Raw genomic sequence first — 18476 nt, 5'->3', positions numbered from 1 at the left:
CTAACCTTTCTTTCAAGCCCTGAATAAATTTGTGTGTGTGTGAGGCCTATTTCCGGATTGAGCTTGGTAGAAAGTGTTAGGTATGAACCGACAAGAATGGTATCCCATGTAGTTCTAGTCCACGCTTTTTGGCTAGATAGGACTAGGTGGGAGTTTTACTTTGGGTTTTGGAATGTGTTTGGAAAGAAAATGAGAAAGAAAGACAAGTGTTATTGTTCTTAGGAGATGGAAGTGAAACAGAAAAGAATATCTTGTTAGTCTAGTAAAGGATTTGGGAAGCTTGAAAATAAAAGAAGTTAGGCTCTGTGCAAAGTAAAAAGAAAGGCAAAAGCCTAGAAATGTCTTAAGTCATGAGATGAAAAGAAGAGCCTTAGTTGTTAGAGAAAGTCCCAATCCGCTAGAAACTCTAAAAAAAAACCTCTTCTTAGAACAAAACCAAAAAGAAAGAATGGGTTGATCCAAAAGTTTATTGAAACATGCCTTGAGTGCAAAGGGTAGAATTAGGATCATTTTTGGGGTTTAGAGACAGGACCATCTATGGAGTTTGATATACTTATGGTTATTTGGGTAGATGGGGTCTGTTCTTGTATGCGTAGGTTGGTTCTAACCTTTAGCATTCTAAAAGCTCTGTACATTCATGAGAGTTCCCTGTTATTGTGAAAAAGTCTGAAACCATTTACAGAGGAACCATCTTTGTTTCTCAGCCTTGTCCTTTAAACCAAATGAGTTCTTCAACAATGTTTTGCTTGATTCATGGTTTGAGCTTAATCAATGTTAAAGGGAATTGATGATCTGAAGGTGTGTGTAGATTGGAACAAATGTTCGGTTGTCTTGTGATGAATATGGCTAAAGTTTTTAAGTAGAGTTTGGTCTCTAAGCATTCCACAATTACTAACTTGGACATTGAGTTCATTTGCTTTGTCTGCATGTTTTGGTTCTGAGTCCCCGCTTTCAAACCTCTCCTCCAGCTTGTTCTTAATTGTTTGCTTGAGGGCAAGCAAAGACTAAGTTTGGGGGAGTTGATATGTCTATATTTTACTTGTTTTGAGCATCCATTTAGCATCACTTTATCATCATTTCGTCATTGTTTCATACCATTTCTCATCGCTTGTCGCCACTTTACATGTTTAGGATAGCTTTGCATGCACGTTGCACATTTCTGTGGTTTTCAGATGATTTGGAGCTACTAATGAGTAGTCAGTCGAGCAGTCAGTCGAGCACTCTCAGCAGCCATCGCCTCAAGACACTCGATCACGTCATCTCATCACCAAATGGAGTGCACGGTCGAGTACCCACTTCTTCAACAACTCGACTGATCACTCGACCACATCTTCTCATCACCATGTGGATTACGCGATCGAGCATCACCAGCAGATTCTCCACAGAACCACTCGAGTTCGCAGTCGAGCACCACTCGATCACCAAGTCGACTGACCACTCGATCACCAAGTCGACTGACCACTCGATCACCATCTCAACATCATGCTCGAACACATACTCGACCAACATGGTCGAGTACCTTCCACCAACCTACTCGACCAAGCACTCGACTGCACGCTTCAGAGGCTTCTCAGATCCGCACTCAACCAAACATTGAGCATAAGGAAGAGAAGAGGATGAAGCATTACATCATGACTGGAGCAAGAATCCACCAAGACGTCAACTTTGCTCGATTGCTCCTACTTGATCACAAGGGTCGAGTACTCTCTTAAACCGCTTTAAAACTTTGTCGTTTTATGTTTTAGGGCTTCCTAGTATTTGCTATAAATAGGTTGTTTCTCATAATTTTTAGACTAAGTTTTATTCTGCAGAACAATTAGTGCTTTCTTCATATTTGTAATCCAAATTTCTCTTAATCTATTGAGTATTTGCTTTTGATTTTTTCTACAAAGTTGTTCACACTACAAGAAAACAAGCTGTTTGCGACCAACGAAATCGTCCCAAATTAGTCATACAGTCGGCATTTGAGACTGAATAAGGACTGTTTTGGTTGGTCGCAAAAATTTGGTCGCAAATTTATTTGGTCGCAAAACCGTCCTTTATTACCGACCACTTAGTGAGAACGACTAATTAATGTAGTCCTACATAGAGACTATTTTGTGACTGAAGTTGATAGTCGAAACCAGAGACGACGTTGCAACGGCAAGTTGAGTCGTAAGGATGCGACGTTTTAAAGACTACATGATGGATTCTAGCGTCACTAATTAGCAACCAATATGCCACTGTTTTTATTTGTATGTGGTGGCAAATAGGTGAGAAAATAGCTATTTATTTGCAACCTCCCCTAAATTAAATTGACAAAAAAAAACTAAATTTAAAAGAAATCCTAATATGATTTATATTAGAAACCCAAAAAATAATTCAGTACTACAAAAACCAAACCTAAAATCATCATCCATAACAAAAGCCAAAGTAGATTAAAAGGTCTAAAACAGAGGATGAATAATTGTTAGAAAAGGTCTAAGCCAAGGGAGAGGATGAAGAAGTGTTAGACATGGGTGAAGTGGCAGCTGGTGAAGAGTATGGTGCGTTGGCAGGTGGGATGGCTGCTGCGGTGGCTGCTGCGGTGGCTGCTGCGGTGGCTGCTGCGGTGGTTGGTGGTTGAGAAGCTACAGTTGCTGCTGCAGTTGCTTCTGGCTGTTGAGTAGCCAAAAATTCTGCAAAGGCAGGATCTTTGTTCCTCATATAGGAGACCATCATCTCCAAGCTTGTGATGCGACTTTGATCTTTGCGTCGCTCCTCGTCACGTCTAGCATTTTCTTGGTCCACTTCAGCAAGCTTACGACGAGCAGCTACAAGATCTTCTTGCATCTCTAACAGTGAAGACGAAGAAGAGGAGCTTCCATAACTCTCTTTTCTCTTCCCTTTTTTTATCGTCTCTTTCAGCTGTCCAAGTCCAAAGGGGTTTCCCTTATTATCTGTGAAAGTACACTAAACACAAAAACATTTTTAGCTGTAAAGAAGGTTTACTCAAAACATTTACTCAAAAGAAGGTTTACTCAAACATTTTTAGCTGTCCAAGTCGATCAAAACAAAAGAAGATTATAAACATAGAAACTAGAATACAATTAACTGTTTATTCAAAACCAGAAAATCAACATCAAGTAATCTCAAATTTCTCTCAAACGTCAAAAAGAGCAATCAAAACCAGTCAATAAACATCAGCAAAATCAGACAAAGAACATAAGCAAAACCAGAAAATGAACATCAACAAAATCAGACATAAACATGAGCAAAACCAGACAATGAAATTCAGAAAACCAGACTCTACTCTTAAGCAAAATCAGACATAAACGTGAGCAAAAACAGACAATATTACTCAGAAAACAAGACTCTCAACATCAGCAAACCAGAAACTCAATATCAGTAAACTAAAGTCGAAATTACCTTAAGAAATATGTCATCTTTTTCTTGAATGGTGAGGGTTCGTTGAGTTGATTGTTGAGACGAAGGATCTGAAGTTTCGGAACCATCAACATCTATTTCAGACAATTTCTCCTCTAAGTTCTTCTCATAAGCATCATCGACATGTTTAGCCTTTTGATCAACAAAACTTCCATCTGACCTTGTGTGTGTTGACATAAACACTTCTCCAAGGGATACAGGACGCCCCAATTTTTCCTCCTATAATGACACAAACACATATAAATTATGTCAAAAGAAATACTTAAAGGAAGTGATAAATGTCTTACCAGATTTTGTCGAACTTGCACGTATGATTTCTGTCCAGATAAGTGTTTGTGGACTCCAAGACCGCCACGGTCGGAGTTACGGCACTCTGATGCATTAGTGCTCTTATAAACAGCTTCAGGAGTGTCCCAATGGTTCCACATTTCAACCCAAAGATCTGGGTGAATCCAAACAGGCATCTCACCACTCTTCTTAGCTTGAGACACAATTCCCTTCATCCGTCTTCTAGCGATAGTCAGGAAGTTTTCTCTCACCAGATCGGTAATCCCGCTGTCCCAGTTGTATTTCCGCTACGTAATACAACATTGATAAGTATAAATGATTATAATAATTACTAAGTAATTCATAATGTAGACTGTATATAATTTAATATTACCGCAAAGGTTCTGAAGTATCTTTCTTGGATGTGTATAGGCGTCACTTTCCAGCTGAAGTAGGGACCATCGAACTTCCTCCGAAATATTCCAGATATGACTCGAGCCAGTTTCCCGTTGTCTTGTCCAAACCTAGTAGATGAATATCAAAAGAAATTAGTCAATACATGAAATGCGAAATTCCAAAACATGAAAAGGTAAATAACTATCACAAAAGGGAATTAAACAAGCTACGAAACAGTCAAACTTTAGACTAATGAAGTTAAAAAAAACATCTCTAATTAAATACAAAACATGGGCTGAGAAGCTATAAAACAATCACACTTTATCCATTGTCATTTGATAAAAATGTGGGCTGAGAAGCTATGAAACAGTCAAGCTATGAGACTAAGAACTAAGAACTCATTGTCATTGAGCTCTTATAATCACAGACCCAAAGACTCCAATATTAAGACCCAAAGACTCCAATAACTATCACAAAAGGGAATTAAACATGCTACGAAACAGTCAAACTTTAGACTAATGAAGTTAAAAAAACCATCTCTAATTAAATACAAAACGTGGGCTGAGAAGCTATGAAACAGTCAAGCTATGAAACAATCACACTTTATCCATTGTCATTTGATAAAAACGTGGGCTGAGAAGCTATGAAACAGTCAAGCTATGAGACTAAGAACTAAGAACTCATTGTCATTGAGCTCTTATAATCACAGACCCAAAGACTCCAATATTAAGACCCAAAGACGTCTTATCAAATCACTAGCTCCTCTCATATTCAAAATCGAATTCATCTTAACCCATAAACGAAAGCATGAGTCTTAAATTCAAAATATGAAAAAGGGATAAATCTCAATCGAAATTGTCAAGCTCCAAAGACCAAGGACGAACTAATTTTTGTTACCAAGAGGAAACGAGAAGATGTTTTCTTACCAGATAGTCTCATGATCAGGGATAGCTTGTTGACTCAAGATTGGTAGACGTTGTCTTCCAGGAAGAGCCATTACAGCATCCAACAACTGCTGAAAGTCTTGTTGCTCATGATTCGGCTCCTGAGGCGGTGGTTGATGCTCCGGATTTGGAGAAGGTGGCGGTTGATGCTCCGGATTTGGAGGAGGCGGTGGTTGATGATGGGGATTCAGGTACATCGTTTGTGAAGCTTGAGCTGCTGGTTGTGGCTGACGGAGAGGTCGTTGCTGAGACGATGATGGATATTGACTAGGTAACACCGGCCGAGAAACCGAACCAGTCTCGTAAGAAGACGGGTTGGAAGAGTGAGAAGACGACCCACCAACTCCGTTTGATCGACCGCCACTGTTAATTCGAACACCACCGCCGGATCTGCCACCACGACCACCTCTTTTCGATTTCCCATTTGACAACATGGTAAGCAAACAAGAGGAAAAGAAGCACCGGAGAGAAGCGCCAGAGAGGAAGAATATCTAGAGAGATTCTAGGGTTTTTGTTTGGGAAAGTGTAAAGACTTTTGCTTTTCGCAAAAAATGTAAAGTGTAAACACTTAGTTATATCACGAAATTATTTTCGATCGGGGGAAATAAATTCCCGCTTAATAATTGCTGAAAATCTGAATTTTTTGTATCAGTCACAAAACGGTCACACATATTAGTAGTAGCTAATCCGTTGCATATTAATAAACTTAGTCACAAGCTCGTCGCAAAGTGTAACAATATTGTCACGCTATTTTGAGAGTCACAAACTTATATGAATTTTAATAGCCAAAAAATACATATATGACTTATAATCAATCATATTGATAACCTAGAGTCAAAAAATCTGTTTAAAGAAAAAACAAATGTATTACAAAACAAATTTTGAATGATATACAACTTTGAAGAATATTCAAAGTATAACACATGTAACACTTAATACATGATATGGTATTTACAAATATAGATTTATAATATAGACTTTATATCTTTTGTTATTAAGATTTAGTCTACATAATAGTTTAAATATATGTTGAAACTTAAAACTTAACATTATTTCAATTCAATGTTGTAAAAATTATGATTTTTAAATCTCGAGCAGTTGGTAAACAGAGGCAGAGTAGTCGCAAAGCCACTGGAGTAGCAAAGTAGTCACAAATATAGAGTCACAAACCACTATTTTAGTAGCAAGACGGTCGCAAAGAGTCACGTTTTTGTGACATTCTTGTATGAGTCACAAACCACTATTTTAAAATTCTAAACATTAAGATCCAACTACATTAATATTATGGAATTACAAGTATTTCTATTCCAAGTATAAAGTATATCTCTCATTTTAAGAGGGTAAAACAATCATTTAGTAAGTTTGTTTTCAAACTTACACAAATTAGAAATCTTACTTTAAAAACCTATGTAACATCTTGTACATGATTTGATATTTACAAAGATTTTGTCCAAAACTTTGAAAATAAAAACTTTAGATATAATCTATGTTTTTGTAGTAGCTCAAATCAATCTAAAAATGCGTAACTTAACAGATTTAACATTTTATTTCGTCAAAATACGAATTGTAAATCTCAAGGAGTTGGTAAACAGAGGCAAAATAGTGGCAATTTTGAGACTACCTTGCGACTCTCTTTTATGACTAAAAAAACGTCTCTAATCCGTCGTGAATGGCGACGCTGTTGCGACTCAAAATATGTAGCCGCACAATAGTTGGACAATAGTCACATATATGAGACCATTTACCGACGAGATTAGTCCGTCGTAAATATGTGACGATTTTGCGTCTGTTCCGGCTTTAGTCGTTAACAAGTCACAAAATGGTAACAAATGCGTCGCTCAATTTTGTGACCAAAAAAAAGGTCACAGAAGATAGTCCCAAATTGCATGTTTTCTTGTAGTGTCATCTTGTTGAGATCTTGCTAATATGAAGTTTTTATGTATTTCTGGGTTTGTGTTCTTGGTTATGAATTTTGAGTAGTGATTAGGGTTCTTGAGGATGGGTTAGAGTAGCTTAGAATCTTTAATCTGATAGGTGGTTGAGTTTGATTGGTAGATCCCTTCTGGATTAGTTGTTCTTAATGCTGATTGGTTTCTGATCAACTGGAATCTGAGCCCAGACATTTCCGCACCCAAAAGGTGTTCGATGAAATGTCTGAACCACTAATTCCAGAGATTCGTGGCTCTGTACCAAGGTATTGGTTACATGGAGCGTTTTGGCTTAGACTTGTTGTTTCGTAATGCCTGTTAAGTTAGCTCTCGTCAATGGTGATTGAGTCTGGGACTAGCTTTGCTTGAGGATCTCTGTTGCGGTAGCACTTTGATTTGGTTATTGAACTTGTTGTCTAGGGATAGTTTGTTGAGCATGTTAACCACCTATTAGATTAAGGAGACTTCACTACTCGATTACCCCATCCTCGGGAATTTCTCTTCCAATTGATTTCTTTGTTTACATCGCTTTTGATTGTTTGATCTTGTTACTTGTTGCTTAGTTTTATCATTTCTTGCCAGTTTCATTTGAAGTACTCGACCACACCCAGTAGTTTGGTAGCAAACTGTGCAGTCGAGTACCCAGTTTACAGTTTCTGTTAAGTTACTCGACCTGACACTCGACCACACCCAGTGCTTGGCTTCAAGCTGTGTTGGTCGAGTATATTGCCTGTTATTGTTAGAATTTCTGTTTCTGCATGATCACTAGAACTGTTAGCAACATCAAACTTGTTATTGCTTGGCTTGACTTTGTGATATCTGATTGCATCTTGATTGCTAGCATCACACCCATTTGGATTGACACCTTAAATACTACAATGACATGATAGTACTTTAAGGATAATTGATCTTAGTTAAAATCCTACTATCAGTTTGACTGGGCGGATCGCGGCCTTAAATCGTTTTATCTCGAGATCAACAGATAAGTCGTTGCCTTTTTACCAAATTCTAAAAGGAAACAAAGGATTCCTTTGGGATGACCAGTGTGAAGAAGCTTCCGGGCAGCTTAAGGCATACTTAACTACCCCATCTATATTATCTAAACCGGAAGTGGACGAAAAGCTTTATCTGTACGTGTCAGTTTCAAACCATGCGGTTAGTGGAGTCCAGGTCCGGGAAGACCGCGGGGAGCAGAAGCCGATTTACTATATAAGTAAGTCAATGACGGATCCGGAAACCAGATATACAATGATGGAAAAACTCGCACTCGCGGTGGTGATTTCGGCTCGGAAGCTGCGCCCATATTTTCAATCTCACCCGGTTGAAGTACTAACCAACCAGCCACTCCGAACAATACTTCATAGTCCAAGTCAGTCCGGACATTTGGCGAAATGGGCGGTGGAATTGAGCGAGTATGACATAAAATTCAAAAGCTGGATCAGTATGAAGGCTCAGGTTTTAGCAGATTTCCTGACCGAGCTACCAATACCTGGAACGATAGAGCAACCGGAGAACCAAACTTGGAAATTACATGTAGATGGGTCTTCATCAAAGTAAGGATCCGGAGTGGGAATCAAGTTGGAGTCTCCAACATCCGAAATTCTAGAACAATCATTCCGATTGTTATTTAATGCTTCCAACAATGAGGCAGAGTACGAAGCCCTAATAGCCGGACATCGATTGGCACAAGGAGTTGGAGCTAAGGAAATAGTCGCTTATTGTGATTCGCAATTAGTAGTTAACCAGTTTAATGGAAACTACGAGGCCAAGGACTCAAGAATGGAAGCATACCTCGAAGTGGTGAAGGATCTATCCAAAAATTTCTCGAAATTCGAATTAATTCGCATACCTCGGGGAGAGAATACAACCGCGGACGCATTTGCCGCGTTGGCATCAACATCAGATCCTGAGTTGAAAAGAGTTATTCCAGTGGAATGCATTTCGGAGCGAAGCATTCAAGACAACAAAGAAACCCTCGTCATTACTAGATCTCGAGCAGCGGCACGTGACCGTGGCGAATCGTAGGTCGAACTACCACCCATCAAACGGAAGAAATCAAACGGATCGAACACATCTAGCGAGGAACCTGTTATCTTAGCGGAAGATGTGATTCCAGAAACAGTATTAGAGACCGAGCCATTAATCGAGGAAGATATTCTTGAACCAAACGAGCATCCCGAACCAGAGCCACGAGTATTTCACAAGGTCGACCAAATTCCGGCTAAAGACTGGGGGGCTGACTGGAGGGAGCCAATAAAGCACTACATCATGACAGGCGAGCTCCCAAAGAATAAGTGGTAGGCCAGGAAAATGAAAATCGTTCGCGCGAAATTTTGTCTATCAAAGGACACATTGTATAGATGAGGTGTCAGTGACCCTTACCTATTGTGCATTTTTGGGCCCGAAGTCGAAGTCGTTATGAGCAAAGTGCATGAAGGATTATGTGGGAGTCATTCGTCAGGAAGGGCTATGGCTTTTAAAGTTAAAAGAATGAGATATTATTGGCCTACTATGATCACAGATTGTGTTAAGTTCGCCCAAAGATGTAAGCGCTGCCAACTCCATGCACCATTGATCCATCAACCTTCGGAGTTATTCTCCTCCATCTCCGCCCCATACCCGTTTATGAGGTGGTCAATGGACATCATTGGACCATTGCACAAATCAACTCGAGGTGTACAATACTTTTTGGTCCTGACGGACTACTTTTTGAAATGGATTGAAGCTGAGGCATATGTTGGTATCAAGGATTCGGCGGTGAAGACTTTCATTTGGAAAAACATTATATGTCGACATGGAGTTCCGTACGAAATAGTCACTGATAACGGGCCACAATTCATTTCGCATGAGTTTGATGCCTTTTGTGCGGACTGGGGAATCAAAGTCAGTTATTCTACTCCACGATATCCGCAAGGAAACGGTCAAGCTGAAGCCGCGAACAAGACGATATTGAGCAATCTCAAGAAACGCTTAAATCATCTAAAGGGAGGATGGTATGAAGAACTCCAACCCGTCCTATGGGCCTATCGTACAACCCCTAGGCGACCTACCGGAGAAACTCCATTCTCTTTGGTTTATGGCATGGAGGCAGTAGTACCGGCTGAACTCAACGTGCCTGGACTTCGCCGAACAGAAGCACCATTAAATGAGGAAGAAAATTCAGCAATGCTTAATGATTCACTAGATACCATAAATGAAAGGCGTGATCAAGCTTTGATTCGGATTCAGAATTACCAGCAGGCAGCAGCCCGATATTACAACTCTAAAGTTAAAAGTAGGCCGTTCTTCGTGGGAGATTATGTATTAAGGCGCGTCTTTGACAATAAAAAAGAAGAAGGTGCCGGTAAACTCGGTATTAATTGGGAAGGACCTTACATTGTTACCGAAGTGGTTCGGAACGGTGTTTATAGGCTGAAAGACTTAGAAGACAGGCCAGTCAAGCGACCTTGGAATGTGATCAACCTAAAGAAGTTTTATGTTTAAAGCTACATACATTTTTTATGTACATGAACTACGGTGTGGCTTGATCCCGAAATGGGTACGTAGGCAGCTCGGAAACGAGTTCAGCTATTAATAAAAAATTTGTTTTATTTCTTTATTAAAGGAAAAGGTTCGACTGTGCGAACAAGTGAAGCAAATAAAGGTTCGGCTATGCGAACATACAGGAGATTGGAAATAAAGCGTTTATTCAAACAAATAAGACGGAATGTCCCTCATCGTACACTTCGGATTAGGGAAATCTTGTTGACGAGCAAAACACTTCAACTCCTTGACCAGCAAGGTCGAGGATTGGCATCATGCAGTCCGGAATTCGAGCGAAGTCAGAGACTCCAAGCTCGATCCATTCTCCGGGGTGAGAGCCAAGGATGTGAAGATCTCTTGATATCGTAGTAAGCCTGCGTTGCATTCAGTTAATCCTCTTCCGGAGTCTCCTCTTTTCCAATGTAAGCTTCCGATGCTGAAGCGCAAGTGCCTCTATGAATGCCATTGCTGTTCCTTGGTCTCTGATTGGGAGATCCCTGATCAAAGCGCACGGAGCTCGGATCTGAGATCTGAAGAGGCCGCGAGGTGGAAGAGGCTGCCTGTTTGGCTCATTTGGAACATCTTCGTTTATCATTCCGAGCCTGGAGAAGTCGGGTATAGATTCTGAACATCGAAGGTTGAACTCCATACCTGCTAAAATGAAAAAGAGTGGTGAGGAATAAAGGGAAATTGAGACCATAATTTATAAGAACGTCATATCCCTTGGAGTGATTCGAGGAGAGATTTATGCTCTTAAACCGATCCTGCATTAAAAGACGTATCTCTGAGAATATTTTGAAGAATAAGGAAAATTGCAAAAATTTCCATAAATAAAAAAAAAGGGGGCCGAAGCCCATTACGAGTTCAAAATAGGAGCAGAGTTAGGGAACATTTAAGGAAGAGGCTCAGGAACAGGCTCCTTCATCGCCGGGTTAATTTTCGAAGCAGATGCCTTGTTCTTGGCATCCACTTCGGGACGATCCCGAATGCGTTTCCGACTGGTGTTGGCCTCCTCCTCGTCTTCTTCTTCGCTATCAGATGGAGCGGTATAGGCGGGGGCATTCACGGGACCCGGAACAACTTTAGCACGGAGGTACATCCGGAGCATCTTCGGGATCTCGGCAACAGAATCAAAGTTCCGCCATTCCCATTGGAAGGGATCACTTTCCAGAGCCCTTATCTTCCTCTCCACTCGAGCGATGCGAGCCTCGAGTGTTTGCCTTTTGAGACCTAGCCGCTGCCTCTCCTCACACAAGCGACGGTGTTTGTCGGCGACCTAGCATAAAGATGAATGAATAAAATAAAACAAAAAGTTTTTAATCGAAGACGACAGATATTAACCTTGTCAATAAAGTCGCAAGCCTCTTTCTTCTCCTTTGAAGGAAAGTGAAAGACGGTGTGAGGGAAAAGAACGCCGGCCGGTTCAAAGCCATCGCCGGACAAGAAGAGTGGGCTGCCAGGATCAACGGGGGCTACGTTTTCATTTTCCATTAATGTGGTATTTATCGAATGAATTGTGAAGTTTCTTGATGAAAGATCAAAGGCAAACAAGCTCCTATTTATAATAGGATTAGGGTTTGTCTTGGGAATGAAAATTCAATAATGGTGGCGTGCACTAATGGTTTAAACCATTTTTGGAAATCGAGAAAGGGCAGTTATTGCCTTAAAGACGTATCGCTTTTCCTATTTTCAAGGGTTGTGAAAGGAAAGAACAACTGTCGCATTTTTTTTTAAAAATCATTAGCTGTAAAGAGTTTCTAAGGCCCAAGCCCAACAAATTTACCGAGTTGACTAAATCCGAAGTGGGGAACTCGCGTTAAGCCGAGCTCAGTTCTCACATTCTAAAGAGAAAGGTCTGATCAGCCTAAAAATCTCGAAAGCATAACCACAAGGCCACAAAAGGTTAAAAGCGGACTTTGCAAACCCGCACATAGTTTTAACCAAACCCTCTTGGGATCATAACCTGGAAAGGTTTAAAGGTCTCCTCAGACAAATATCTTGTTTAAAAAAAAAAGAAGGTAATGATAAAGCCTCCTTAGGCAAAAACAAGTTCGAAATTAAGTTTTAAACTAAATGGGACAATCCTCAGTTTAAAGTGGACACAGCCACTACGGATTGACAGCCACCTCGGACTCCGGCTCGGCTGTCAAAGTTTCATTCGCCTCCTTGACTGGTGCTTGATCAGATGAAGCTCCTGGTCCGCTCTCCACGGTACAACCATCCTCCGGGGTGACCTCCGATACCGCAGGAACTTCGGGTGGGACGACATCTTCCGTCCCACTTGAGCCTAGGAAGGACAGTTCCAGTCAATTAAAAAATATAAAGCAAGAAAAAGGTAGTAAGTGTCAGGAGCCAAAGGTTACCTGCCCAGTCTAGACCCGATTCACTTATAGGAGGTGATTTTGTGAAGAATTCCTCAAAGTGGTGAGGGTTGAAGGTCGAAGTAGGAAGAGCTGCCAAGCGACTCCGCTTTTCAGATAGATTAGCCGACAGTTCGGTCCTTTCTTGCACTTTGGAGAAATCTTTATCATGGATTTGATCCAACAGAATCAGGTTGCTCTCGTGCTCCTTGATGTCTGATTCCAGATCTGACCTAGCTTTCTCGGTTTGAATGAAGCGGATGGCCCCTTGAATCAACTCCATTCCACGTCCCTTGACCTCTTTTCTGGCCTTCAAAGCCGACCTTGCAAACTCGGAGTCTCGTAGATTGGTTATCGCCTTGTACTTCACATCAAGTTCGGCAAGTTGGTTATGCAAGGTGTAAGCAGTTGATTCGGATTCACAAAGTCTACCTTGAACGCCGGTAAATTTATCCTGAAGTTGACTATTCCGGTCATATTGGTCTTGCAACTCGCCTTTCACTTTTGCGAGTTCGGATATGAGATTGTCGACTCGGTCTTCCAGTTCTTGCCTAGAGCTGGAAGAGGAGTGAAGGTCGACCTCAAGAGCAGAAAGTTTTTTCTTCCACGTGTCGATCTCCTTTTCCCGACCAATGACTAGCCCCTCGTAATGTTCAATCATGTCATTAAGCTCGCCGTTAGCCTGGCATTATGCATAAAACACATCTGGCGAGTCAGTTCGAAGAATGGCAGCGCAGTCAGAAAAATAAAGCGGAACTAACCCGAGATGAATGATGAGCGTGAAGCAAGTAGCGTTCACGAATCACAGGGCGCCTCTTGTCGAAATCTGGCAAGATCGCACCCGATCGGGTCTTGAAGCATCGGAAAACATTGCCTTCTTTCTCCATAGCTGTGAAAGAAGGAGAGTTGTAAAAGTTGGAATCTGAGCAGAGATAAAAACTTTTAAGTGAATATAAATCACCAAACCTGAAAGCGATTTGACTTGGGGGACAAGAGCAGGCTTTAACTTCGAGGAAGCATCTCGAGACTCAGAATCTCCCTTTTTAGGAGATGCACTCCGGGCAGTCTTCTCGCTATCAGGATGGGAAGAGGAAGACATATCAACAGGTCGAGGAGGACCCATTGGTTTAGTAGGAGGGGACGATCGAGGTGAACGGTCAGTCCGGGCCCTTGACTTCTCCCTTCGCGGAGAAGAATCACTACGAGATGACTTGTCTCTCTTCCTGTGAACCAAGTTCTTAAATGGTTCATTGCTAAAATCATCTCGGAAAGGACGAGGAGAATCACGACGGGGAGATCGGTCCCTCCGAGGAGAACGTTCGTCACGACGTTCGCGACGAGGTGTTAACCTAAAAACAGCAATGGATCTGGCTCCCTCGGTGCTGTTGTCATCAACCAGCAGGGTTCTGCTATAGTCTTTTTTGTCAATGGCGGCCGCAAGGAACACCTTGTTTTCATCGCAAGCCTCTGCTATCGGCTTGGAGAGCTTCTTACGCTAGGCAGTGAGGGCCCGAGCTGACATTCCCTGAGTTGAGAGAGGAGGCGGAAGACGATGAAGTTGATTGGGGGGACTCATCCTGAGTTTTCGATTGGCTTCAACGAACCGATCGAGGGTGAAAGAATTCCAAAGGGTTTCCCCTTCAAGGATTGTTTTGAAGAATTTTACGAATTCTTCAGTTGGAAGAGTTGAAGCGATGAAAGCTGCGAAGTGAAACAACGATTTTGGTCAGTAAAAAAAAATAAAACAACCAGGAAAGGAATAAACGACCTAGTTTCTACCAGGCTTCGCAGACCACTTCGATGGGAGTACATCGGAAAGATTTCCAATCGAAGTAGGAGTTTTCTTAATCAGGAACCAAGGATGGTGCCAGTTTTCATCCTTGTTCGGGAGGTGCGAGATGACGTTCTTGTTGGCATTTGGATACGCCGAGAAGTACCCTATTTTCTTTGACGAACTTCTCACGCTTAGAAGTTCGTTCAGCTCGGGGACCCCAATAATGTAGTCGGCTTCCGCCGCAACGGTTATGATCCCGAGGATGGTTCGGAGGAGATTGGGGGTTAGCTGAGGTAAAGCGATCTCAAGAGCCGCCAGGTATCGAACTAGGGCTTCGGAAAGGGGGAAGGTCAATCCGCAGCCCTTGAAGTAGATTTAATAAACACAAAAGTAGCTGTCGCAGTGGTTTTCCGGGGACTCCGTAGGATCGGCTATCTGCGCTTCTGCTATGATTCCAGGGGGAATCTGGCAAAGCCCCTTTAATCGCTCTAGGGATTGAAGGGTACAGGTGGATCTGTAGTGAGGACCAGCAATGTCGTTAGGACGAGTGCATTCGTCGTTACTAGAGCCTCCTTCAAAGGATGGAGATTCGGGTCTTTCGGAATCAGAAGTCATCGGAGAAGATGAGAAATTTAAAATCCGGCAAAGAGAAAATCGGCGAAGAAAGAGAAGAGAGAAGTTTCTATTAAAGCGTAAGAGTAAAAAAATGATGATGAAAGAAGTTACCTCACGAAAGCTAAGTGATAATGGTGAAACCGCCTTGGGAATCGTGGGGGAAGTGGGCAACGGGCGAAACTCCATTCTCACTAGTTTATGGGATGGAAGCCGTAGTCCCGGCTGTCACGCGACTAAACATGGATAGCGCCGAAATTAAAGGACTGACGGGATCTTGGCGGGAAAATCAGAAGATTCCTCGAAACGCAATCTTTGGTCATTAAAGCATTTAAAGTCCTCCGAATTGGAATGGCACTTCGAAGAACTTGGGGGGCTAATTGTTGGTGTCGAATCCCGCACCAGAGGTCCGGGACCAACCAAAGATTGCCACGTAATCAGGATAACTGCCCATGAGGGATAAAGCCCATTAGACCCGCAAGTCAAAGGAACAGTCGAAGTGGTTATCACCACAAGGAGAATCCGAAGTGACTGCACCTCGATACAAGTCCGGAGGCGAAGTCGCTGTTAAGTCGGTCCAAGGATATTTGGGCCAAAAGGCGAGGCCCATGAAGATCGGAATCAACTCAAATTCGAACGTTAAGCATTAAAATCAAAGATCAAAACGGACACATTTAAGAGAGAATAATTGTACTTAATTAGCCATTTAATTGACGTTTTTCTATGTATAAATATAAGGGCGAATGGCCATGTAAAGGGGATCTTCTTCTTGAATAAGAAATACTATAGCAATTTTTGTAGCAATTCATAAGCTTTTTACATATTCATTTTTGTCCCTCAAGAGTAATCTCTCCTACTTAATAAAAATACTTGAGTGTGCGAATCCGACTTCCACAATTGGGGGGCTGACTGGAGGGTACCCATCAAAAATTTCAGTCTTAATGGAGAACTACCATCTGACAAATGGCAAGCTCGCAAATTAAGAATCATCAGCGCTAAGTATTGTATAATTAAAGAGTCATTGTACAAGCGAGCATTAGTGATCCTTATCTTTTATGTATTTTCGGACCCGAAATTGAAATAGTGACAAGCGAGGTCCACGAAGGGCTTTGTGGTAGTCATTCTTCGGGGCGAGCAATGGCTTTCAAAATCAAACGATTAGGATATTTCTGGCCAACTATGATTTCATACTGCATTGATTACGCCAAACGGTGTAAAAAGTGTCAGATGCACGCTCCTCTTATTCACCAGCCATCTGAAATTCTATCACATATATCCGCTCCATACCCTTTCATGAGGTGGTCGATGGATATAATCGGTCCGATGCATCGTTCAACACGAGGCATCCAATACTTATTTGTTCTAACGGACTATTTTTCCAAATGGATTGAAGCTGAAGCTTATATAAGCATACAAGATTCCGTAGTAAAGACATTCTTGTGGAAACACATTATTTGTCGCTATGGAGTTCCCTACGAAATAGTAACGGACAATGGTCCTCAATTCATTTCAAATGATTTTGAAGATTTTTGTTCCGCTTGGGGAATAAAACTTAGCTACTCAACGCCGAGGTATCCTCAAGGAAATGGACAAGCGGAAGCCTCCAATAAAACCATTCTCAGCAATCTTAAAAAACGCTTGAGTGCTCGAAAAGGTGGATGGTATGACGAGCTGCAACCTGTGTTGTGGGCTTACCGAACAACCCCGAGGCGGGTAACGGGCGAAACTCCATTCTCACTAGTTTATGGGATGGAAGCCGTAGTCCCGGCCGAGCTAAATGTCCCAGGTTTGCGCCGAAGCGAAGCTCCACTTAACGAAGAGTCGAATTCTAAATTATTAGAAGACGTTCTCGATACAATCGATGAAAGGCGAGACCAATCCCTTATTCGACTTCAGAATTATCAACAGTTGACCGCTCGATACTATAACTCAAAGTTGAAAAATAGACCTTTATATGTAGGAGACTTTGTTTTAAGGCGAGTGTTCGATAATACAAAAGAAGAAGGAGCTGGAAAACTTGGTATTAACTGGGAAGGCCCTTATCAAATCGCTGAAAAAATCTAAAACGGTGTATACCGTTTACAAGACCTTGATGGAAATCCCGTTCAAAAGCCTTGGAACATAATCAACTTGAAAAAGTTCTATTGCTAAAGCAAACACGTTCAAACTATGATTTGGCTTGATCCCATTATGGGTACGTAGGCAGCTCGCTAATCACGAGTCCAGCTATAACATAAAAATAAAAATATTATTCCAGTCATGGAATCCTGTTTTTATAAATTCGATATTCGAGCATGAATATAAAGATATGTTGCGAACAATGTATAAATAAATATTTCTTGCTAAGCTTAGACCGGATCTAGAAGGGTCTTGAATTACGGAACAACTCCGCTCCTTGACCAGCGAAGTCAACGATGCTCATAATGCAACCTGGCATGTTTTCGTACTCCTGAAGTCCTTGTTCGATCCAATCGGAAGGATGGGATTCGAGGCGATGAAGCTCGCGAGATATATCGAGGCGACGCTTCTCTAGCTCCATTATCCGTTTCCTAATCTTTTTCTTCTCATCTTCGAGCTCATCATGCCGAGTGATAAGCTGAAGAAAATAAAACGCTACGTTTAGCAATAACAAAAAGAAGTTAATCACTAGGATGGAAAATACCTTATTGATAAACTCCTCAGCCTTAACACGATCTTGAGGCAACAATCTCTCGATTAGAACGATCGGAACCTGAATGCTAGTTCCCTTCTTCAATATTTGTGAATCTTTTGGTTCGCCGGACTCTCCTGCTCTTATAAGCTCGATGTCCGACGTCCTCGAAGGATCAACACTCATCACTTTGAACAAGTCTGAAGGATTCTCTGCTGAGTTACCTCCCTTGAACATTTTTGTAGAATTGTTATTGAAATTCAATGACAGACTACACCCACTTTATAATCTGAAATTACGACTTCCATGGAAAATGTAATCGAGTTAATTACTAATTATATTCCCTAGAATAAACGCATTAAATATGATGAGTTAAACGGCGAATTTAAAAGCAAAAGGGGAATGTAATTAATATTGTTGGGCCTCTAGCCCAATAGTTTCTAGATAATATAAAAAAACTAAGAAGGAGGGGGGTTCGCAGGAGGAACTTCGTCTGATGGCGAACCATCTTCGCGTTCGTCGGGTTTGAGGCTCCTTTGGTAGATATCCCAATGCTTCTTCAGGAACATAATGTGTTCTCGAAGACAGCCGGGAATGCGGGCGATAGAATCAAATCCC

The 18476-nt window shown here is 41.5% G+C and overlaps 1 protein-coding gene across 1 annotated transcript; it reads right to left on the bottom strand.

The window, feature by feature from the left end:
• Positions 1 to 2313: 2313 nt before the first annotated feature.
• On the bottom strand, positions 2314 to 5588 carry LOC110231011. Its single transcript, XM_021035595.1, has 5 exons — positions 4995 to 5588; positions 4067 to 4196; positions 3693 to 3980; positions 3388 to 3624; positions 2314 to 2931 (listed from the first exon to the last, which is right to left on the bottom strand). The coding sequence occupies exons 1-5, from the start codon at positions 5444 to 5446 to the stop codon at positions 2461 to 2463; spliced, it is 1578 nt and encodes a 525-aa protein (XP_020891254.1). The 5' UTR covers positions 5447 to 5588; the 3' UTR covers positions 2314 to 2460.
• Between the last annotated feature and the right edge of the window lie 12888 nt (positions 5589 to 18476).

Source organism: Arabidopsis lyrata (assembly GCF_000004255.2).
Source record: "Arabidopsis lyrata subsp. lyrata unplaced genomic scaffold ARALYscaffold_8, whole genome shotgun sequence".
NCBI classification, from domain to species: Eukaryota; Viridiplantae; Streptophyta; class Magnoliopsida; order Brassicales; family Brassicaceae; genus Arabidopsis; species Arabidopsis lyrata.
Note: the sequence above shows the minus strand (reverse complement) of the source record. Positions and strands in the feature narration are given on the sequence as shown.

Coding starts and splice junctions, on each gene's coding strand:
- LOC110231011 (XM_021035595.1), bottom strand. CDS start 5,446: ATGTTGTCAAATGGGAAATCGAAAAGAGGTGGTCGTGGTGGCAGATCC. Junction 3,981..4,066: donor GATACTTCAGAACCTTTGCG/GTAATATTAAAT, acceptor TGTATTACGTAG/CGGAAATACAACTGGGACAG. Junction 2,932..3,387: donor AAGATGACATATTTCTTAAG/GTAATTTCGACT, acceptor TTTTGTGTTTAG/TGTACTTTCACAGATAATAA.